The 21,419-nt window shown below is 45.0% G+C and overlaps 1 protein-coding gene across 3 annotated transcripts in view; it reads left to right on the plus strand.

Moving 5' to 3' along the window:
- Nucleotides 1–8,730: 8,730 nt before the first annotated feature.
- STOX1 (storkhead box 1) overlaps nucleotides 8,731–21,419 on the plus strand; it is a 53,969-nt gene continuing 41,280 nt past the window's right edge. For all 3 annotated transcript variants that reach the window (XM_068548861.1, XM_068548863.1, XM_068548862.1), the window contains exon 1: nucleotides 8,731–9,040. In XM_068548861.1, the coding sequence (XP_068404962.1) occupies nucleotides 8,731–9,040 (310 nt within the window). The remainder of the gene's footprint in view (nucleotides 9,041–21,419) is intronic.

Here is a 21,419-nt window from a genome sequence, read left to right on the forward strand (position 1 = left end):
GAAGGCTTTGAGGTTTTGAAAACATTAGATTGTAAACTACTTGAAATAATGGAAGTGTATCCTTTATCTTTGTACCTTCCTCTTTGTTACCCAAGGCAGTCCCTGGAATTCAGCAGGCTTGGTATTTGTTCTTGTATTATAGGTACTTCTACAAAGCCTCATGTTTTATTCAGATCCTCTGTAGAATGTCGAGGGAACTGCATCTGTTTAGGCCTAAACCAGGGCTGGTTGGTACCGACTTGAACACCTAGTCCTCCTGTCCCACATTTTTGTTCTTTATCATCTTATTCAGGGAACCATTTCCTTGCTTTTGAGCAGCACTGTGGCGGCGTTCTAGAGGACACATAGATGAATAAAAGGTAATCCTGGATCCCTGCCTTTGAGAAGCTTAAACAACTGGTAACAAGTAGATTGTCAGAAGGGGGAAAGCAACACTTTGTTTCACAATCCAGGATGATTCCAGTGTGTGAAGGAGATGCCTTAGTATCTTTTTTCCCCTCCCCCCATAATAAAGCAGAGAAGAGAGACTTGTACCTAGAAGGTGCAGGCCTCACTGGAAACAGAGTTCCTTTGAGATCTGGGCACCTGGAGTAGGGCCAACTCATTTTTGGTCAGATCTGCATGTAAATAGTGAGATATGAGGCCCAGCTTTATACCCTCTGCTGTAGCAAAGCCGGGTAAGCCCTGAAACTGGATTTGGCATCTCGTCTCAGGCCTCCATACTTTATTTGTTGGTGTCAGGGAAAGACTTAATCTCATTTTCCATGTTTCAAATAATAGGAATTTTGCTGACTTGCTCTGGCTGCAGGGCACTTAGTTGCACACCTTCTTGACAGGCTGCTGCTCCAGCTTTCTTTCTAGAAGTAATATTTTCCAGCTGAGACCTGCCCTCTGACCCTGAGTTTAATGGGGAGGTGGAGTGATGTGTCTGCTCATTTCGGTTAGAAAACTTACTGGCTTTGATGGCCCCAGTGCGGAAGAGCCAGCTGCCTTTACTTCCTTTAGCTCAAAAACTATTGGGGCCACTTTTTAATTGTAGAATATTTGGAAAGTATAGAAAAGCTCAAAGAAAGAAATAAAAATTGCTTGTAATCCCACTATCTAGAAATAACTTTTGTTAACATAATCATAATTATTCCAGTTTTCTTCTCCCCAAACAAAAATGGGATTATGGGGTATTTTATTTTAAATTATTTATTTATTTATTTTTAAAACGTATTTATTTATTTTATTTTTGGCCTCATTGGGTCTTTGTTGCTGCGCACGGGCTTTCTCTAGTTGCGCTGAGCGGGGGCTACTCTTTGTTGCGGTGCACGGGCTTCTCATTGTGGTGGCTTCTCTTGTTGTGGAGCACGGGCTCTAGGCGCAGAGCCTTCAGTAGTTGTGGCACACGGGCTCAGTAGTTGTGGCTCATGGGCTCAGTAGTTGTGGCTTGGGGGCTCTAGAGCACAGGCTCAGTTGTTGTGGCTTGTGGGCTCTAGAGCGCAGGCTCAGTAGTTGTGGCGCACGGGCTTAGTTGTTTCGCGACATGTGGGATCTTCCCGGACCAGGGCTCAAACCCGTGTCCCCGACACCGGCAGGCGGATTCTTAACCACTGCGCCACCAGGGAAGCCCTAAAGGCTGTTTTAAATGCTTTATGGATATTAATTCCTTTAATGAAGTAGGGAGGGGCGGAGTGATGGGAAGTTTGTACTGGCTCCTTGACCAAACTATATAGTCAGCTTCTTACGAGAACTCTTTTTAAAATTTTATTTATTTGTATTATTTTTATTTATTTATTTATTTATTTTTATTGAGGTATAGTTGATTGACGATATTGTGTTAGTTTCAGGTGTACAGCATAGTGATTCAGTTATATATATATATTCTTTTCCATTATATGTTATTACAAGACATTGAATAAGTTCCCTGTCCTATACAGTAGGTTTTTTGTTTTTGTTTTTTAAAGGTTAGGAGAAGCAGCTGAGATGACAGCTAACCTGACAGCCCTGCTTCTTTTTATTTATTTATTTATTTATTTATTTATTTTAGGCTGTGTTGGGTCTTCGTTTCTGTGCGAGGGCTTTCTCTAGTTGTGGCAAGCGGGGGCCACTCTTCATCGCGGTGCGCGGGCCTCTCACTGTCGCGGCCCCTCTTGTTGCGGAGCACAGGCTCCAGACGCACAGGCTCAGTAGTTGTGGCTCACAGGCCCAGTTGCTCCGCGGCATGTGGGATCCTCCCAGACCAGGGCTCGAACCCGTGTGCCCTGCATTGGCAGGCAGACTCTCAAACTCTGCGCCACCAGGGAAGCCCCTACAGTAGGTTTTTGTTGTTTATTTTCTGAACCCTCTTTTTGACTAGGCCTCCACATTGGGCCTCATCCTATCTTCTGCCTGCCCTGCCCAAGAATATTGCTAAATCAGTTTAGTGCATATCCTTAACTCTTGATAACTGATCAAGTTCTGCATCCCCCCACCCTTGATGTATAAATCCTTGAGGTGACTTTAGCAAGGACCCTCTTAGGTCAGTTTAGCAAGAATCCCCCTATCCTTGATGTCTCCTATCAGTAATTTTCTATCCACTGACTTCCTCACTCTGTCCCTTGGCAAAAATCCCCAGTTTCTTTGCTGTCTTTGCTTTACAGCTATCTTTGCTGTCTAGACTTTGCAATAGTCTTGAACAAAATCTTCCTTACCATTTTAACAAGTGTCAGAATTATTTTTAAAAAATATTTATTGGAGTACATCTGGTTTGCAATGTTGTGTTAGTTTCTGCTGTACAGAATAATTTTTTCTTATCACTTCTCACATCAGAATCATGGGGTTTCTTTTTTTTTTTTTACATCTTTATTGGAGTATAATTGCTTTACAACGTTGTGCTAGTTTCTGCTGTATAACAAAGTGAATCAGATATACGTATACATATATCCCCATATCTCCTTCCTCTTGCGTCTCCCTCCCACACTCCCTATCCCACCCCTCTAGGTGGTCACAAAGCACCGAGCTGATCTCCCTGTGCTATGCAGCTGCTTCCCACTAGCTATCTATTTTACATCTGGTAGTGTATATATGTCCATGCCACTCTCTCACTTCGTCCCAGCTTACCCTTCCCCCTCCCCGTGTCCTCAAGTCCATTCTCTACATCTGCGTATTTATTCCTGTCCTGCCCCTAGGTTCATCAGAACCGTTTCTGGTATTCTTAGCCTCTTAGTGTTCCAAGCTAAGGACTTTTTTTCTTCAATGTTTATTTTCTTTTTTGGCCCCTTACCATTGAGAAGATAAAGAAGTGAAATATTTCAAGGCAAATCAGAATTAGCTTTGGGGATATCTGGCTCTCAGGCTCTGATTTTGCATCTCTTAGGACATCACTGGGCTCAGTGATTACAGAAACTGCATTAGGGTTCCTACCGTTGGGAGTGAAGGTGGAGCTGTAGAATCATGAAGCTGGAAGGGACCCTAAGAAATCCTTCAGGTCAGCCAAGTATTTTTACTCCCATTTTACAGATTAAGCTACTGTGGTCCAGAGTCTTGTCTAAGTTAAGCAGCTAGAATAAAGAAGGTAATGTTTTTTTCCTTAAAAAGAAATGGCATTGTGACTTCCCTGGTGGTCCAGTGGTTAAGATTCTGTGCTCCCATTGCAGGTGGCACGGGTTTGATCCCTGGTCAGGGAACTAAGATCTCACATGTCATGCGGCACGGCCAAAAGAAAAATAAAAATAAAGTATGCTGCTGCTGACTTCTTTAAAGAAAGAAAGAAGAAAGAAAAAAGAAGTGGCATTAAATGTCCTTCCTTTTTAAAGTGGCATTAAATGTCCTTCCTTTTTAAAGTGGCATTAAACGCTCCCACCTCCTTTTCTCTGTCCCTTGAGTCAACACAGTTGCTTAGGAAAGCCTCACATTTCTCTCTGATAAATAGAAACAAAAGTCTCTACAGCTTTTTTTTTTTTTTCCCCTGATAAAGGGAAGAAATGTGCTGTAGAAGCAGAAATGGTCATAATAAAGAGAACCCATGTATAAAATGCTTTCTAAATCAGCCTTAAGTGTCAAGGCTTGATTTTCTGAGTTAAGGGGAAAGAACTTCAACCTGATGAATTTTGGTGTGGAAAAAATTTTGAGGTGGTTAATTCTGAGTATAACATGAGTCTATAAACAGACTCCAGAGAAACCACTGAACTTCAGATGCCTGGGTAGGTGAGGCCTGGGTGTGCCTGTTCCTTGAGGCTCTGCCCTGGGCATTGACTGTTGGACACCAAGGTCTTCCTGTGATTCACCCTCAAACCAAAAATGTTTTTGTGAATGGTGACACCAGGCTAGCAAGAAAGCAAGAAAAACAGGGTTATCGTGGATCAAGCACTAGTTAAATTAGATTTGATTCAGGTGGAACAAATCTATGGCCCAGGTACTGGGCTACATGCTGGGTCACAGAGATGAATCAGGCAGAAGCCTGGCCCTTAATGAATCTCAGTTTGCCTGATGAGACAGGTAACTAAATATTACAGCCTTTAACGCACATGTGTTATAAGAGAGTTAATGAGGTGCTCCAAGAACAGATTTAATCTTCCTGGATGTGTCACAGGTTTTACAAGCTGGCCTTTGTAGTATAGCACCTCATGGGAAGGGGAAAGGCCTTCTAGGCAGAGGGAATAGTGTAAGCAAAGATGTGGGAGCATGTTTGGGAAGGTGTGTAATTTTGAGTAGCTGGAGCATAACATCCTTGGTGTGGATTGGAGGAGGAGGGCAAGGATGGAAATGGAGATGAGGCTGGAAAGACAGGCTGGAGTAAGTGTATGAAGAGCACTGAATGCTCTCCTTAGGACAGACATCAGGCAGATGTGAGCATCAAATGATCCAGTTTATCTTCTCTAACAATTATAGTGTAGCAAGAATGAATTTGTTCCCCTTCAGGTCCAGTTTTCTAAACCAAATAAAATCAAACTCCAAGTTCCATTTGCCAGAGTTGGCCATGTCTTGGCATGTTTTGGGAAGTCCACGCCTCGGAATTGTCAAAAAAAACTTGGGGGTTTACATGATACCCAGAAAATGGGGGCCTGATCTTTTTCCTGGGGTGCTCATTATAGTTACCTTGGTACCTGCTGCCACACAGTACTGATGTCAAGGGCTGCTCCTCCCCTTCCACTGACCACCAAGTTCCAAAGCTGTGTTGGCTCAGAGAGGCTCCTGCAATGGTCCTGACTGCCTTGCTTCAGAGACCCTTTCACTGTGGTTCTCAAGGCTGATGCCTTGAAGTTTACTCTCCACAAGTATCAAGTGTCCCTCCATACGGGGTACTCTTGGGAAAGGCATCTCCCAGTAGTGTCACTCTCTCAATCCAGTCAAAGGTATTAGCTTCCCTTTCCCTGCTCTCTAGGACAAGCCATCTTAATCTTCCTCAGTGGTCTTGAAGCCCAAAGCTCTTTACCGATCCTGTGTCCTTTCCCATGAAAGACCACTGTAGTTTTGAAGTCAACAGCAAATTGGATGAGCTAAATAAGTCTTCACAAAAAGTGATAATGGGAGAAGCAATGCATGTGCCCTTAATGGTGACTTTGGAGACATAGTCTTCTCTAAGGTGGGATTGTCTGGGCAGGAATTTCAGGTCTGATAAGGTGGCCAAGAGAGAGATCATCTGGAAATAGGAGAGGGGAAAAGTGAAGTCAATTGTTGGCAATTATTTACTCTGGAAGGAATAAATTGGACAGTTGTTATCGTATTTCTCAAAATGACCACAGCTAATCTCTTGATGTTCTGATATACGTTTTTGAGAGCATTTTTTGAACAAGTATTTGCACATGGTAAACATAGTGGAAAATCAGCCTCCCTTTTACCCTGTCCCCTGTTCCTTTCTCTGGAGGTAACCACTGTTATCACCAGCTTCTTACGTACCCTTCCAGAGATCTTCCAGCCACACATGAATATGTGTGCCCTTTTTCCTTTTTCTTTCTTCTCTTTTTCTTTCTTTCTTTCTTTCTTTCCTTCTTTCCTTCTTTCTCTTTCTTTCCTTCTTTCTTTCTCTTTCTTAGTTTCTTAATTTCTTTCTTTTCTTTCTTTTTTTAAAAATCATACTAGACCTATTTAGTTTTCTTTTTTACTTAGAATATATATATGGGATATTGTCTTGTATCAGTATATAAAGTTTTGTCTTATCCTTAATGACTGCATAGCATGCCATTTGGATTTATATATAATGTTAGAATTACTTTGTCCTTTCTCAGGCATAGAGTCCACTGGGGGGGGGGGGAATCCTTCCATCTTGAGACTTTCTAGTTTTTAGTTTGACTATTCTGTGCCTCTTTAAGTGGAGAATGATAACAAATCCGTCTTCTAAAATGTTTGTGTCTGGTCTGCAGAGACCCCAAAGATGGAAGGCCCTTGAGAAGTTCCAGTTTCTCTAGTTTTGCCATGTAATATAGGCCATTCAGGTTGGAGGCCTACAGTTTTCCTCTTAACTTTTAAGACATGTTCCATTTTGTAGGAGTTTGGAAATATCTGGATGGTAGCTGATCCTTTCGGAAAATAAGTGGCTATGTAGTTGACTGTAGTTTAAAAGTTTCCCCCTCACATTCTTTCTCCCTTCTTTTGTTAATTGGACTAGCTTAAATAAAATGATAGGACAAATTTCACACATCTGAACAAAAGTTTCCACAGTTTAAGGCAGCTCTACCTCATAATTTCAGGCCATGAAACCTCATAGCTGGGTCTACCTGCCAGTAGCCTTGCAGCTACAGGCCTTGCTAGTAAGGGCCTGACTTGTCTCTGTTTATTTCCAGTTCAAATTCTTGGGACAGAGACTCAAGCTCAGGACAACTTTTCACAGCAGACCACAGGTCCAATGAGTCAGGGTGATGGTCTCCTGCTTCCCCCTCTAGCCAGCTGTGTGGGCAAGGAGACACTGGGATCTCTGCTTCACCACCAGCAGATTTGTCCTCATGGGCAAGCTGCCTAAACTCTCTTTTGTTTTTCTTGTGGAAGATGGGCCTCAATATTACCCCTTTCAGAGGGTTAATTTTGAGGATAAAATTAGATCACACATGTAAAACTTAGTACAGTTATAGGCACAGAGCAAGCTGAGAGTAAATGGGAATTATCATTATCATTATTATGGAAAAGACACTGTAGTAGACGCTAGAGATACAGAGATAAAAGTCATAATTCCCCAGGTTGGGGAACACAGGAAAGTCATCTTTATCGTGACGGAGAGGGGGAGCTTGGCCCTCCCTGTGTAGGCTATACAGACATAGACATTTAGTTCATTTGGGCTCTCTGCTGTATTTACCCATCCATCCATCCATCCATCTCAGAGTCAGACTTCAGATGTGAGATGGTTGTCTCAGGTTTGCATGCTTATTTGAACTGAAAATTGTGTCAGACTTATTTGTCATAGGGAACCCTGACTTGGCGGTTGTCTGACTCCATTTCTTACTGTGTGACTGGGAAATACTTCTTAATCCAACCTATCTTCAGTTACCTCATCTGTTAAAAAAAAAAAAAAAGATAGAGATACTAATAGAAGCTAACACAGAGTTGTGATATTAAGGCCCCCAGCATACAGTGTTCAATACATGTTAGCAATGGTTATTAACATCACCTATCATTTACTGTGATAAGTGACTCACTAGGGGCAGAGTGCAGATTATCTCGAATCATTGTAGTTGTTATTGATGCCTGGAATCAATCTGGAACGACCCCCATGTCTCATCAAGTCCCTCTACTCCCTCTTATAGTACTGATTGTACTAAGAATGTCCTTCCTCTTCTTTTTCGGAGAAGCCCTCACCCAGTGCAACAATAAGGGTTCCAGCCTTTCTGTCCCTCAGCTTCTGAATTGTACCTCATGCTCCGAGGTGCTGGCTAGAGTCTGCTGTGACAGATCACAAGTCCCTCTCCCTTCACTCCTGGGGATTCTTCTCGGAATCCCCATCCCAACCCAGGCCTGAATCCCAGGGATCTCAGCACTGCGCCTCGCCAGCCATTGGGGGTGGGACCTCTGGATCACTTTCCGTCCCTTATACTTTAACTCTACTGGATAACCCAGAAGCGAGACCAGACCCCAGAACCTCAGAAGGTCATGAAAAAGGTCCTTAGAATTGAGTCCCAACTCCTGATTTTACAAGACAGTAAACTGAGGCCAGAGAGGGAAAGAAACTTATGCAAACTGATTAGCAGACGGAGACTCAAACCTGGGTCTCCTGCTCCCGACCCGAGCGAGTCTGCCCCTCGTGGCCTCTCTCCCTGGGGGCGATCCCAAGGCCAGGGCGACGGCGGCCATCCTGGTCCTCCCAGCTCTGAGGAACCCTGGCCGTACCGTTCGCGCCGCAGTTGGAGCCGGCTCGGCTCCCCGGGGACTGCGGGGCTACCCTAAGGCTTGGAAAAGCCCCAGCAAGCGCCCATCGGGGGAAGAGGAGCTCCGGACTGCCGGGGAGCAGAGAAGTGAAGGGAGTCGCCCGGGGTGGGAGTTTGGGGACTGGGTGGGCAGAGACCTGGCTGGGGTGTGGAGAATGACCTGGGAACTTAGCGCCTGGAAACCCCTGTTGGGCGCCTGCGGGGGTGGGAAGCGGTGGCCGTCCCAGCCTGCGAGTCCCGCCCCTCCCCCGACCTGGCGCGTACATCGGCCCCGCCCCCTGGAGTCCCGTTCTCCCGGCAACCGGCGCCGAGCGCAGTAAGCTGATCCCTCCCGCTGGCGGCAGCCACCGGTGCAGCGCGGTTGCCGAGCCCGGCGATGCGTTAGGCTGCGGGCCTTGGCCGCCGAGGCAGCATGGCCCGGCCCGTGCAACTGGCGCCGGGCTCCTTGGCGCTCGTGCTCTGCAGGCTGGAGGCGCAGGAGGCGGCGCGGGGCGCTGAGGAGCCGGGCGGGCGTGCAGTGTTTCGCGCCTTCTGCCGCGCCAACGCACGCTGCTTCTGGAACTCGCGGCTGGCGCGCGCCGCCTCGCGGCTGGCCTTCCAGGGCTGGTTGCGGCGCGGGGTGCTGCTGGTGCACGCGCCTCCGGCCAGCCTGCAGGTGCTGCGCGACGCTTGGTGCCGTCGGGCGCTGCGCCCGCCGCGCGGCTTCCGCATCCGGGCGGTGGGTGAGTGCGGGGCCCAGCGGGGAGGGCGCTCCGCGCGAGCTGCGGGACCGAGCCCAGGCCACCGGGTTGCGTGCGCCCGAGGCTCAACGCTGAGGAGCGGGAGGTGGCGGTGGGGGCCGAGGGGTTGGGAGGACAGACTGAGTGGCTGGAGGAGGGCCGTCCTCCTCAGACTTTCCCTCTTGCTGGCACACAGGAGCTTCGGCCTCTGAGATATGCCTGGGCGCTGCCCTGAGCCGACTCCAGTGTGACTCCATTCCTCAACTCTTGCAGCCAGTGGAGTGCACAGGGTCCTGGTCGAAGGAACTTTCTACTTGCAAAAGTGATGCTCTAGGGAGAGAGGTTTTGGGCCCGGGGAGCCAGAGTTGTGGTCAGGAGACAGGGGCTCTGTCTCGGCTCCACGGGGGGTGCTTAGGAAGAGTGCACCAGGGGCTGGCCAGATTCTACCGATTGTGAACTGGCTTTTTAAAATAATTAATTAATCAATTAATTAATTTTTGGCTGCGTTGGGTCTTCATTGCTGCGTGCAGGCTTTCTGTAGTTGTGGCGAGCGGGGCCTACTCTTCGTTGTGGTTGCGCGGATTTCTCATTGCGGTGGCTTCGCGTTGCGGAGCACAGGCTCTAGGCGCGCAGCCTTCAGTAGTTGTGGCACACGGGCTTAGTTCCTCAGCAGCATGTGGGATGTTCCCAGACCAGCCCGAACCCATGTCCCCTGCATTGGCAGGCAGTTCTCAACCACTGTGCCACCCGGGAAGTCCATTTGTTTGTTTCAAATTACAGACTGGGAGCGGACTACAGGCTGTGGTTTGCATGCCCTGCTGTACTGGATGCTGTGGTGGTCTTGGATCAGGGCCTAGCGGAAGGTTTGGGGTTGTTAACTGCTAGGGAAGAAGTAATAACAAATGGCGCTGTGGACACATCCCATCCCATTACCTAAATAGAGAGAATTCCTCCTTTCCAGTCTTTTCAGAGAGCCCATTTGTTAGGAGACAGACAGCAGCTTTTTGCTTGTATAAAATAGCTTCTCATTTGAGAACTTAAACCACTGCACCGCCGAGTGGTCTCTGTTACCTACTAAACTCAGGTGGGTGTCAGCTCCTTGTCACAGGCTGGTTCTGTCTGCATTTAGTGGGGTTGTGAGGACCATTTGATGGTGTGCTGTTGACAAGTCACCAGTTGTTCCAGCCCAAAATTTTGACTCCTACCAAGCAACCCCACTCTGTCTCAGTCCATAAATCATCCTAGGAGGAGGAGGAGAAGGAACAGCAAATAGAAAACATTTGTTTTAGTCCCCAGGTGTAAAGCAGCAGGGTCACATGAGGCACTTGATGCTGTGTATCATCTAGTCAGAGATGATGTCTCCACATCCCAGGCCAGTGAGGTTAATTAAACCTTGGCTTCTCACCTCCATGCATCCAGTTCTGTGTGGTACCTCTGCCCCCGACCCCCACTTTTCTTCCCTTAAGCGCAAAAAAGAGCTCAGTTGCAAAGCCACATACACACATTTCATTTCCTTTTATTTGCAGGAGTGAGTGAAGAAAATAGGTTTCTGGCGTTGACAGCAGTGAGCCAAGTAGCCAAGCCAAAATTCTTAAAGGGGAAGGGGTCTTTCAGACAGACTGGATGAAAAACTCTTTTCAGTTCTGTGTCCTCGGGTTTTTCTGGTTTGAATTAGTGGTTGCATTCTCTGGTTCCCCCACCCCCTTTCAAAGGGTGAGCATAGAGTACATTGCAGAGAGGGAGTGGATGGAGTTGGGGTCTGGATCTGAGGGTGAAATAGAGAGGGCCTGTGCTAAGCCAGAGGCAGCCGTGATGCCACTACCTGGGGTCCAGCCAGCAGTGGTGAATGCTGGTTCCTGGGTTGGCCCTGTGTTCTGCCATCTGAAAGATGCAGTGGACAAAGTGAACGTATTAACAAGTACTCTGATTCTCCACCCACTAGGTAGTGCTGCCTCATTGCACAATTCAGGATGTGATGAACACTGTGGTCTGTGGAGTGTGCAGTACAGTGGTCTTTACACTGGGTCATCTCCCCTGATGTGGGGCTCTTGGCAGGAATGATTTTGAGGTTTTTAACAGAGTCCTGATAAGAATTTGGACATTGAGCTGTAATTTGTACAAAACCAGCCATTAGGACATTTTGAGGAGCAAAACGGGGAAAGATCTTATTTGATGCTCGTCAGTGGATGCACATGGGGAGGGAGGTTTGTTTTGAATAGAGTTGCTAATTACTACTCTAACTTGGGGGGGGTCCTTGGGTCAGATCAAAGGAGAGGAGGCATCAATGCAGCTCTTGGGCCATCTTAAGAGTCCCAGAAGGTGGTGAAGGCAGGAGGAGCTGACTTCTCCCAAAGAAACTGGAAGTTTAAGTCTGCTTGCTTTCCCAAATCTGGCATCACTGGCTTCCAGAGGCTAAAATGGGCTTCCAGGAAGGCAAGGAAGAGCAGCTGAGAACTATTGCAGGTTCTCATTCCACTCTTGCTGTTACTTTGTGGGAAAGAGCGAAATTCTAGAAAAAGACAAAAGAATCAATTTGGTCAGATCAATTTGGTCTCTTTGCTATAGATTTTTTTGTTGTTTTGTTTTTTAAGACTCACATACTCCTACATAAGAGCATTTGGGTGTAGGGAATGTTGCTTATCAGCTCAGAGAGAATGCAGGGAGGGGAGGTGGGGTGGTCATCAGCTTTATAAACCCACTGTGCTCCACGGGTCCTTCTCCTGGGCTTCTGGACTTGGGGCTCATGGAGGCCTCATAAGATATGAGGAAGGAGCGCCATGACCAAGCAGACAGGAGCATCCTGAGCCCCAGGGACAGACCTGAATTTAAGGTCTGCAGGACTTTATGTTTTCTCCATGTTTTGTGCCTCTTCTTTCCCTCTTCACTTTCCCTACCTCAACTTTACTCTGATGAGAAAAATAGTTTCCAGGAGGACAGCATTCCCCTAAAAAGGGGACAAAGGATCTTTAGCAGGATAACCAGGAGCTAACTCTTCTTTTGTGCTCTAGTCCTCAAGTGTTTTCTGTTTCTCTTTTTTTTAATTTAAATTAGCAAATGACCTTAACAAATGAAAGGGTTGAGCTCTGGAAGCTGGAGGGAGTCCTCTGCTTCCCACGCTGAGCCACTGCAGGTGGTACAGGTGGGGGACACCTGTGTTTGTTTGGGTGAATCAGTTCTTGCTAGAGGACCACACCCACTGGGGAGTTGAAAGGTTAATGATGGCCTCCTGGGGTAAGGGAGGGTTGGCTACTTGGCCAAAGTAGTTTGTTCCTCAAAATTTATAGCTGAGGTATCCCTACTCTTTTAGATGAAAGGCCCTGTGTGGCCTTTCATCTTTTTTCATTGAAAGAAAATAAAAATAAAAATGCCTGTGGGAAGTTCCCTGGTGGCCTAGTGGTTAGGATTCTGGGCTTTCACTGCCGTGGCCTGGGTTCAGTCCCGGGTCGAGGAACGGAGATCCTGCAAGCCATACAGCAGGGCCAAAAAAAAAAAAAAGAAAAAAGCCTGTGGCTTTTTCAAAATACTTGCTTCATGAATGTATTCATATGCTAGGTACTGTTCTAGTTTTTTTCTATGTTTTAATGTATCTTTCAATTAGAGTTGCATGTGTTCTTGGAGAAAACGGAGTCAGCCTGTTTATTTCATATTCAGTTCAAGAGGGGATAGTTGAGGGGCTTCCCTCGCCATCCAGTGGTTAAGAGTCCGTGCTCTCACTGCATGGGGCACGGGTTTGATCCCTGGTCAGGGAACTAAGATCCCACATGCCACACGGTGCTGCAAAAACAAAAACAAAAACAAGTGCCCAGGAAGAGTAGAGGCCAATCACTCTTTTATACTAGGTATAAATTTCAGAATCTATTCTGGGATCTTGTTTGGGAGAAGAACAGCCCAAGGGTACCTGGTGCCTGATGGTACAAGAGTTGGGCAAAGGACTTATCCTTATCTGATTTACGGAGTGTCCAGGGGGAGTGTGTAGAGATGCTGAGGAGAGGGAATGGTCCAACTCCTATTCTTCCTTGTTTCTGAAGTCCTGTCATGAATTGGCAGTAGAGCATTCTGTTGGGTTTAGTAGCTAATGGAATTTTTAAAGTGAAATTTGCATTTAGTGAAATGCACAAATCATAAGTGTAGCATTTTATGCATTTTTCAAGTAATATACATGAGTGTAGCCCAAGTTTCCAGCAGGATTTAGAACATTACCATTACCCTAGAAAGTTCCCTCTTGCCCCTTCCCAGTCAGCTCTTCCCCCACCCTCAGAAGTAACCACTATTCTGATTTTTTAAACCATAAATTAATTTTGCTTGTTCAAGAGCTTCAAGTAAATGGAATCATATACTATGTACTCTTTTGTGTGAGGATTCTTTCACTCAGCTTCATGTTTCTGAGATTCATCTCTGTTGCATTACTAATTTGTTCCTTTTTATTGCTGAGTAGAATTCCATTCTATTAATATACCACCGTTTATTCATTTACCCTTAGATGAACTCCTGGGATGTTTCCAGTATGGCTGTTATGAAAAAGCTTTTATGAATATTTGTGTACACAGTTTTTAAGCTTTTATTTCTTTTGGGTCCTTACTTAGGAGAAGAATTGCTGACTCATTGAGTAGGTTATGTTTAGTTTTATGACACCTCTTTCCAAAGTGGTTGTACCATTTTACACTCCTACCCATGAAATGAGACATTTTGGTTGCTCCACATCTTTGTCAACACTTGATGTTGTCAGTCTTTCTAATTTTGGCTATTCTGGGGGTTTATAGTGGTATCTTATAGTTTTAATTTGCACGCCCCAAAGATTTTCTCCTGTGTTTTCTTCTAGAAGTTTTATAGTTTTATGGTTTTACATTTAGGTCTATGATCCATTCGAGTTATTTGTGTGAATGGTATCAATTGTAGTTTGAAGTTTTTGGGGTTTTTTTTGTCATATGGGTGTCCAATTGTTCATGACAATTTGTTGAAAAGACTAGCCTTTCCCATTGAATTCCCTTTGTAATTTTGTTGAAAATCAATTTACTATATATGTGAGGGTCTATTTCCATTCATCTTGAGTCTATCCTTTCACCCAATACTGTACTTACTGTACTTTTTAGTAAGACTTGAAATCAGATATTGTGAGTCCTCCAACTTTGTTCTTCCTCAAAATTGTTTTGGCTACTCTAGGTTCTTTGTTTTTCCACATAAATTTTGGAATCAGCTTGTCAATTTCTAAAAAAAAAAAAAAATACAGCTGAGATTTTAATTGGGATTGTATTGAAACAATAGGTCAATTTGAAGTTAGATGAGAAATTCATCCTGGTTTTCCCCAAACTGCCCTGGTTTTAGAAATGATATCCTTGCATCTTGGGAACCCCCTCAGTCCCAGGCAGACTGGGATGATTGGTCACCCTTATCTGGGGAGAATTGACATCTTAACAATTCATGAACATGGTATAACTCTGCTTGAGTGTTCTTAATTTCTCTTGGCAATGGTTTGTACTTCTAAGTGTACAGGTCTTGATTATTTTATTTATTTATTTATTTATTTATTTATTTATTCATTTATTTATTTATTTATTTATGGCTGCATTGGGTCTCCTTTGCTGCGTGCAGGCTTTCTCTAGTTGCGGCGAGCGGGGGCTACTCTTCATTGTGGTGCACAGTCTTCTCATTGCAGTGGCTTCTCTTGTTGCAGAGCACGGGCTCTAGGCACATGGGCTTCAGTAGTTGTGGCACGTGGGCTCAGTAGTTGTGGCACACGGACTTAGTTGCTCCATGGCATGTGGGATCTTCCCGGACCAGGGCTCGAACCCATGTCCCCTGCACTCACAGGAGGATTCTTAACCACTGCGCCACCAGAGAAGTCCCTTGAATATATTTTAAAATTTATGTTCCTAAGAATGTTTTTGGATGCTATTATATATAGAATTACTTTAAAATGAACTTTTTATTTTGGAATTATTCTATTCTATTCTATTCTATTCTATTCTATTCTACTCTATTCTACTCTATTCTACCCTACCCTACCCTACCCTACCCTACCCTACCCATTGTATGCCACAAGGCATGTGGGATCTTAGTTTCCTGACCAGGGATCCAACCTGTGCCCCCTGCATTGGGAGTGCAGAGTCTTAGCCATTGGACCGCGAGGGAAGTCCCTGGAATAATTTTATATTTACAGAAAAATTGCAAAGATAGTACAGAGTTTTATATTCATCACCCAGTTTCCCATAATGTTTTTTACCTTACCTTTTAATTCACATATAAAATTAACCATTTTAAGGTATACAATTCATTGGGTTTTAGTATATTCAGAATGTTGTGCAATCATCCCCATTATCTAATTCCAGAACATTTTCATTACCCCCAAAAGAAACACTGTACCCACTAGCAATTTCTCCCCATTCTCCCCTCCCCTGAGCCCCTGCCAACCACGAATCTACCTTCTGTCTTTATGAGTTTGCCTATTCTGGACATTTCATGTAAATGGAGTCACATGCATGTAAATGTGGTCTTTTGTATCTGGTATATTTCACTTAGCATAATGTTTTCAAGGTTCATTTATGTTGTATCATATGTACTTCATGCATTTTTATGGCTGAATAATATTCCATTGTATGGATATAGCACGTTTTGCTTATCTGTTCATCAGTGGATGGTTATTTGGGTTGGTTCCACTTTTTGGCCACTATGAATAATGCTGCTATGAACATATGCTGCAAGTCTGTGTGTGGACATATATTTTTATTCTTGGGTAGATCCCATCTGGTTTTTGTTTCTTTTTTTGGTTATTTTTTAATAATTTGTTTCTCTGATGAGATTTCCAATTTGTTCATTACAAGTATGTTTTCTTTTTAAAATCTTTCAGCATAGTTATACCAGCTTCTACAAAAATCCTTGTCATTCTAACATCTCAGTCATCTCAGGGTCAGTCTCATTGGTTGCCTTTTCTTTTGAATGGGTCGCATTTTCCTGTTTCTGTGTTGCTTAGTACTGTGGATTGTATCTCTGACATTATGAGTGATGTGTTGTAGAGACTCTGCATTGTTATGTTCCTCTGTAGAGTTTGATTTTTTTCTTTATCAGGCAGTTAATGTGGCTGGGCTCAAATCTCTGAACTCTATTTCCCCTGTAGTAGATGGCAGCTAAAATCTCTTAAAGTAGGCTGGTTGTGCCCTCTGCATGCATAGTTCATAGTTCAGCCATAGAGTCAGACTGAGTTTATATGCAGACTTTGGGGTTCCACTTCCTTGGCTCAGTCCTTCCCAGCATCACTTTCTTGCTGTTGTAGCTGCTCCAAAGTGGCCTTAGATTCTTTAAGCCAGTAAGACTGGCTTTTGGGTTTCTACCAAAGTTTTAGCCTCCTGGCCTGGCTCCTAATGGAGCCTGCCTTTAGGTGAAGAGCTATAAAAAGAAATGGGAAACTTATCCATTGCCATTTCCTTCCAAGAGGACCACCCCTCCAGTTTCTACCTGATTTTGTTTGCTTTTCAGTACCTTCAGATAAAAGCTTTTATATTTTGTCCAAAGGTTATGGTTGTTATTTTCAAGAGGGTTGGTCTAGTAACATCTTGTCCACTGTTATTAGAAACAAAACCTTATTAATGAATGTTTTTAGGTCCTGTCTTTTCCTCTTTTAAAATGTCATGACCATGGGACTTCCCTGTTGGTGCAATGGTTAAGAATCTGCCTGCCAATGCAGGGGACACGGGTTCAATCCCTGGTCTGGGAAGATCCCACATGCTGCGGAGCAGCTAAGCCCATGCACCACCACTACTGAGCCTGTGCTCTAGAGCCCGCAAGCCACAACTACTGAGCCCGCATGCCACAACTACTGAAGCCCGCGCGCCTAGAGCCCGTGCTCCGCAACAAGAGAAGCCACCGCAATGAGAAGCCCACGCACCATAACGAAGAGTAGCCCCTGCTCACTGCAACTAGAGAAAGCCTGTGCACAGCAGTGAAGACCCAATGCAGCCAAAAATAAATAATAAACAATAATTTAAAAAAAAATGTCATGACCATAAAGAAACTAATGGTCATGACAAGATCATTTAACCAGTCACTAAAACAAATGCCTCCATCTGTTCCTTCTCCCAGACAGACCTTGGTATTTTTCCAAGTCTTTTCTAGCTTGATTATCCCTTTTCTCCTGTTTGGTGGTAAGTGGAATAACTCTGCCCATTTTGCAGACAGGAAATGGAATCAAAGCTGTGATGTGGGTGGTGTTGCTTGGGTTTCTTGTCTTCCTCTCTGTTCACCACCAGTTCTCCCAGGGTTCCTGTGGAAGCTCTGATATTTTTCACCAGCCAGAGCCACAGCACTCACTCTCCCCCTGAGGCTGTCAGATTCCCACCAGGCCTTTGGTCTACTCCAAGGTCTGGGAAATGGCAGAAACAGCTGCTCTGACCATGCTCCTGCTCTCACCTCCCTCCTTCCTACCCAGGATCTTTCCAGCCATGTTTTTCTGGCTTTGTTCTGCCAGATGTTGCCTTTTACCTTATTCTGCACAGGGGCAGCTGAAGGATTCAGTCTAAAATAGCCAAAGGGCTCACAACAGGGTGTCTTGCAGGCATATTCTTGTTATCAAGCTGGATGATCTGTATGTAGCATCTGGGTAGTTAATGAGTGTCGTTGGCTTCATGTTTTGATTTGGCAGCTGGTGCATGAGAGACGACACCTCTAGTTGCTGCCATGTAGCGTCGAGGTCCAGTAGGATGAAAAGCGCCATCAACCTGAAAATCAGCTTGGAGTCCTCTTCCCTCTCCCTCATCCCCAGCCAGTAGGTCACCAAGTTCTACGAGGCTTAACTCCTCAGTTTTCCTGTTTCTCTCAAACCCACCCCTTTCTCTCCATTTCCACTGCTAGGCCTTTGTCCAACCAAGATCTCACCATTTCCTACCTGAATTATGGCTCCAGCTTCCTCCCTCTGTGTGGTGCCACTTCCTGTCTTGCCCTGTATACTCCAGTTCATTCGCCATCCTACAGGCAGACAGACTCACAGCATCTAAAATGCAGATCTGATTCTGCTCTTCATCTGCTCGAATCCCTTCTGCTTCTCCCCTTATCTTCTCAGGAAAAGTCCAGAGCCCTTAACATGCGCTGCAGGGCTCTCTAATTCAGGTCCAGCTTGAGCTTCCCCTTTATCCCCACCTTCTGAGACTTGCCTGTCTTCCTATATCAGTTAGGGATCAATGAGAGAAACAGAACCAGTGTGAGATATATATTGAGAGATTTATTACAAGGAATTGGCTTTGCATGATTGTGAGGGCTGGCAAGGCAAGTCCCAAATCTGTAGGTCTGGCCATCAGGAGGGGCAGGCTGGAACTCACAGGCACACGTATGTGGAGTTTCTTCTTTTGGGGAGCCTCAGTTCTGCTCTTAAGCCCTTTCAACTGATGGAAGCGTAGATTAAATCTCTCTTATTTAAGTTAATTGATTATAGCCTTTAATCACATCTATAAAATAGCTTTACAGCAAAGCCTGGGTTAGCATTTGATTGAATAACGGGAGCTGTAGCTTAGCCAGGCTGACATATAAGACTGACCATCACACTTCCCTTCAGCCAGACCTGGGTGCTGTGTTCTGAACAAACTGGGCTCTCACAGAGGCTGTCTTTGCATGCTGTTCCCTCTACTGGGTGCCTGAGATGGGTGCTCTTCGGTTTCTCCCATGTCTGCCATGAGTAGAGTCTCCAGCACTGGGTATATTTACATGTCTGTTGCTCTCCAGGGAAAAGCAAACTATTGAGTCATCCTTGAGTTTTAGACACTTCCATTCTTACCTCTGCTGCTGGCTGAGGGATGAATGTCCCAGAAAGTTTGGTGGTCAGCTCCAGACTGTTTGTTTTAAAACATGGTCATCTTCCTTCTTTCATTGTACCATGCATTGAGCCTCTTAAATACCCCTGTGGATCTCACATGAATTACTACTGAAGAACACCAGCACAAAATTATCTTCAATTGCAGACAGCAAAACTGAGACTTGAAGAGTCACTGAAAGCTGTGGTTTAAAGTTTCCTGATCACCCAAAGCCACTTTGCTTAGTAGAGAAAACTCAGGTTCAAATTCCTGCCCTGCCACTTACTAGCTCTGTGACCTTGAGCTAAATACTTACCCCGCTCAGCTCTGTTGTCTTCATGGGTACAAATGAGGATCTAATAGCTGCTTTGCAGGTTATTTTGAAGATAAGGTACCTGAGGCATTCAGCCTGTGCCTTGTCCAGAGTCAAAGTCAGGAAAGCAACAAACACACGGGAATCTTTAGCACGGGAAGAAAATGTGTGTCTGGATTCTCATTCTCTCGATAGCCTATCTCCGCTGGGACCTGTGCTGATTATTGCTGGTCTGGCACATGTTTATGTTCAAGATCTCTGTCTGTCCTTTTGTCGTGTGCTTCCTGTCCTTTGTAAGACCCTTGGTGCCGGTCAGGTCCACAGCCCTTTGAGCCTTACCTCAGATCCAAAGGGTGCCTGGTGCTGTAGAGAGAGCCCTGAACTGGGATTCCGATGCCTGAGTTTGGAACTAACCCTACTGCTAAGTTGCAGGGAGCCTTCAGGTCAGTCACCTCATTTCTCTGGGCCGCTGGGTCTTCAGCAGTCCACTGCTCAGTTTGGCTTTGTTGACTGGCTCAGGTTTCCCAACCCCTGGCTTGGCACTAACCTGTGGCTAGATCAGCATGCCAGTCACCTGTGTCAGGAGGCCCAGGGAAGAACAGACAAAAGCTCACATTGAAGTTGCTTAAGATATTTTCCACCATCAGGGAAGTTGCACCTTCCCCTTATTCCTTCCCAGACATCCTGATTCTTTAATAGCATCCCGCTTTGCGAAGCGTCTGAAGTCGCGAGGCTGTTGGAGCGCTCCATGCTGGGCCTCCGTGCTCGCACAGTCATTTGTTAGGTATGCGTTGAGCCTTTACTGTGTGCCTGGCCCTGTGCACACACGATTCAGAGGGACAAAAGGCTCATGCCCTGACCTCAAGGAGCTCATAGACTAGGGGTCAGATGGACAAGTAAGTGATACAGAATCATATGGAGCAATAGAAGGACAGCTGACCAAGAGTCCCATGCATGTGTGCACGCGTGCATATGTTTCCAGGAGAAAGTGATGCCTGAACTAAGATGGAAAGAATAAGTAGATGTTAGCTTGATGAGAAGCACATTTTAAGAAGAGGTGGGGAGAGGGCATTTGTCCCTGGGCATGGCCCACATGAGGAACCACAAGCAGCTGAGCACAGCCAGAGCATGGAATGGGAGGTAGGCAGTGACATGAAGGGCCTGGAGAGGGGCTGGCCTGTGACAGGCCTTGACTGCTATACTGAGGAATAGGAATGTGGATTTAAGCCTGAGGCCACTGAAGAGTATCAAGCAGTAGAGTACATGTATGTGTGTGTGATTACTTTCATAATCCTATTTAAAATGATACAGTGTAGATGTTTCCCAGCCTTATGTGTGTATTATCTTCCATAGAGATTGTTGCCTGCACTGGCGGTGCCTTTGACGGGGTTACATAACCCCTGTGGTCCACTGCAGTTTATGCCGTTGGTGCTCATTAAGTGGTTACTCTGTCATCTGAGTAAGGCCGTAGAAAGAGCCCAGAGGCCATGCAGGACACCCAAGATCTAACCCTCTGTCACTAATCTGATGAATAACCAGCTTCTCATCCAGTCCTCTTGGGGCCTCGGTTGCCTTGTCTGTTGGCAAGCCTTCTACCTGCCCTTTCTACTTCACAGCATTGGCATCAGGCTCAAATGAGATACTATTGTGAAAACACTTTGTAAAGTACAAAGTACAAGCACCAAGCTATGTTTCCATTTATTTCTTATCTTTCATCAATGTTTTCAGTGTACATGTCTCTCACATCCTTAGTTAAATTTATTCCTAAGAATTATATTCTTTTGGTACTATTGCAAATGGAATTATTTTCTTAATTTCCTTCTCAGATAGTTCCTTGTTAGTAAATAGAAAGGCAACTAATTTTTGCATGTCGATTTTATATCCTGCAACTTTACTAAATTTGTTGATTCATTTTAACAGTTTTTTTGTGGGGTTTTTAGGGTTTTCTTCTTATTTGATCATGTCATCTGCAAATAGATAATTATACTTCTTCCTTTCCAATTTGGCTGACTTTTATTCTTTTTCTTGCCTAATTGCTCTGGCTAGGAGTTCCAGGACTATGTTGAATAGAAGTGGTGAGAGTGGGCATCCTTGTCTTGTTTCTGATCTTAGAGGAAAAGCTTTCAGTTTTTTCCCATTGATTATGATATGAGCTGTGGGCTTTTCTTGTATGGCCTTTATTATGTTAATTTAATTAAGGTTAATTTAAGGTAATGTTCATGGAATGGAGAACTTAATATTTTTTAAATGTCTATGCCACCCAAAGTGATCTACAGATTCAGTGCGTTCCCTATCA

Source organism: Eschrichtius robustus, chromosome 7, assembly GCF_028021215.1.
Source record: "Eschrichtius robustus isolate mEscRob2 chromosome 7, mEscRob2.pri, whole genome shotgun sequence".
Lineage (NCBI taxonomy): Eukaryota > Metazoa > Chordata > Mammalia > Artiodactyla > Eschrichtiidae > Eschrichtius > Eschrichtius robustus.